The sequence below is a fragment of the Penaeus monodon genome, chromosome 22, assembly GCF_015228065.2.
Source record: "Penaeus monodon isolate SGIC_2016 chromosome 22, NSTDA_Pmon_1, whole genome shotgun sequence".
In the NCBI taxonomy this organism is placed as follows: Eukaryota; Metazoa; Arthropoda; class Malacostraca; order Decapoda; family Penaeidae; genus Penaeus; species Penaeus monodon.
In genome coordinates this window covers 15,771,589-15,772,150 of record NC_051407.1, presented here as the reverse complement: position 1 = coordinate 15,772,150, position 562 = coordinate 15,771,589, and the positions used below count along the sequence as shown (strand labels likewise).

General features: G+C 35.6%; 1 protein-coding gene across 1 annotated transcript in view; it reads right to left on the bottom strand.

Moving 5' to 3' along the window:
* Positions 1-562, bottom strand: part of LOC119586949 (translocon-associated protein subunit delta-like) — a gene marked incomplete at its 5' end in the record, with an annotated part of 2,244 nt that overhangs the window by 1,255 nt on the left and 427 nt on the right. Inside the window, 2 exon segments of the mRNA XM_037935682.1 lie at positions 81-170; positions 350-424. Coding sequence (XP_037791610.1) covers positions 81-170; positions 350-424 — 165 coding nt within the window.

Here is a 562-nt window from a genome sequence, read left to right as displayed (position 1 = left end):
AAATTATTCAGAAAAGGACCTCTAACACCAAGGTTAACAAAATCCTTTAGCAATTTGAAACAAACTATGCATTAAATTACCTTTCTGAGAGCAGCATATCCCTGCTCATCATAGAGCTTGATGGGGTGATCTCCAGAGGCTGCTGCAGACACATCCTCAATCCAGCTGACCTGCAAACAGATTTCTTTCTTAGCATCCTTTATCATACCTTAAGGATAACACACTTAAGAATGAATTCAGTAAAAGACATGAACCACAGCCACTTTCCATGGTCAGTGTTTGTTAACATTACATACCTAAAATAGATTAAAAAAAAATGAGTACACAAAATAAATCCCAGGATACTTACTCCGTACTTCAGACCATCTACAGAGCGTGCGACACCAACAATGCCATCAGCGGTTTCAGCATACAGAGAAACATCCTGTAAAGAGAGGCTTTAATTAAGTATGGAAATTAAAAAAAACAAACAATACTAGCAAAATTAAATATTTGTAAAATATGTCTGACACCACACAAGAAACTATCTAAATTTTGTACCAGTCCATCTCAAATAATGTTA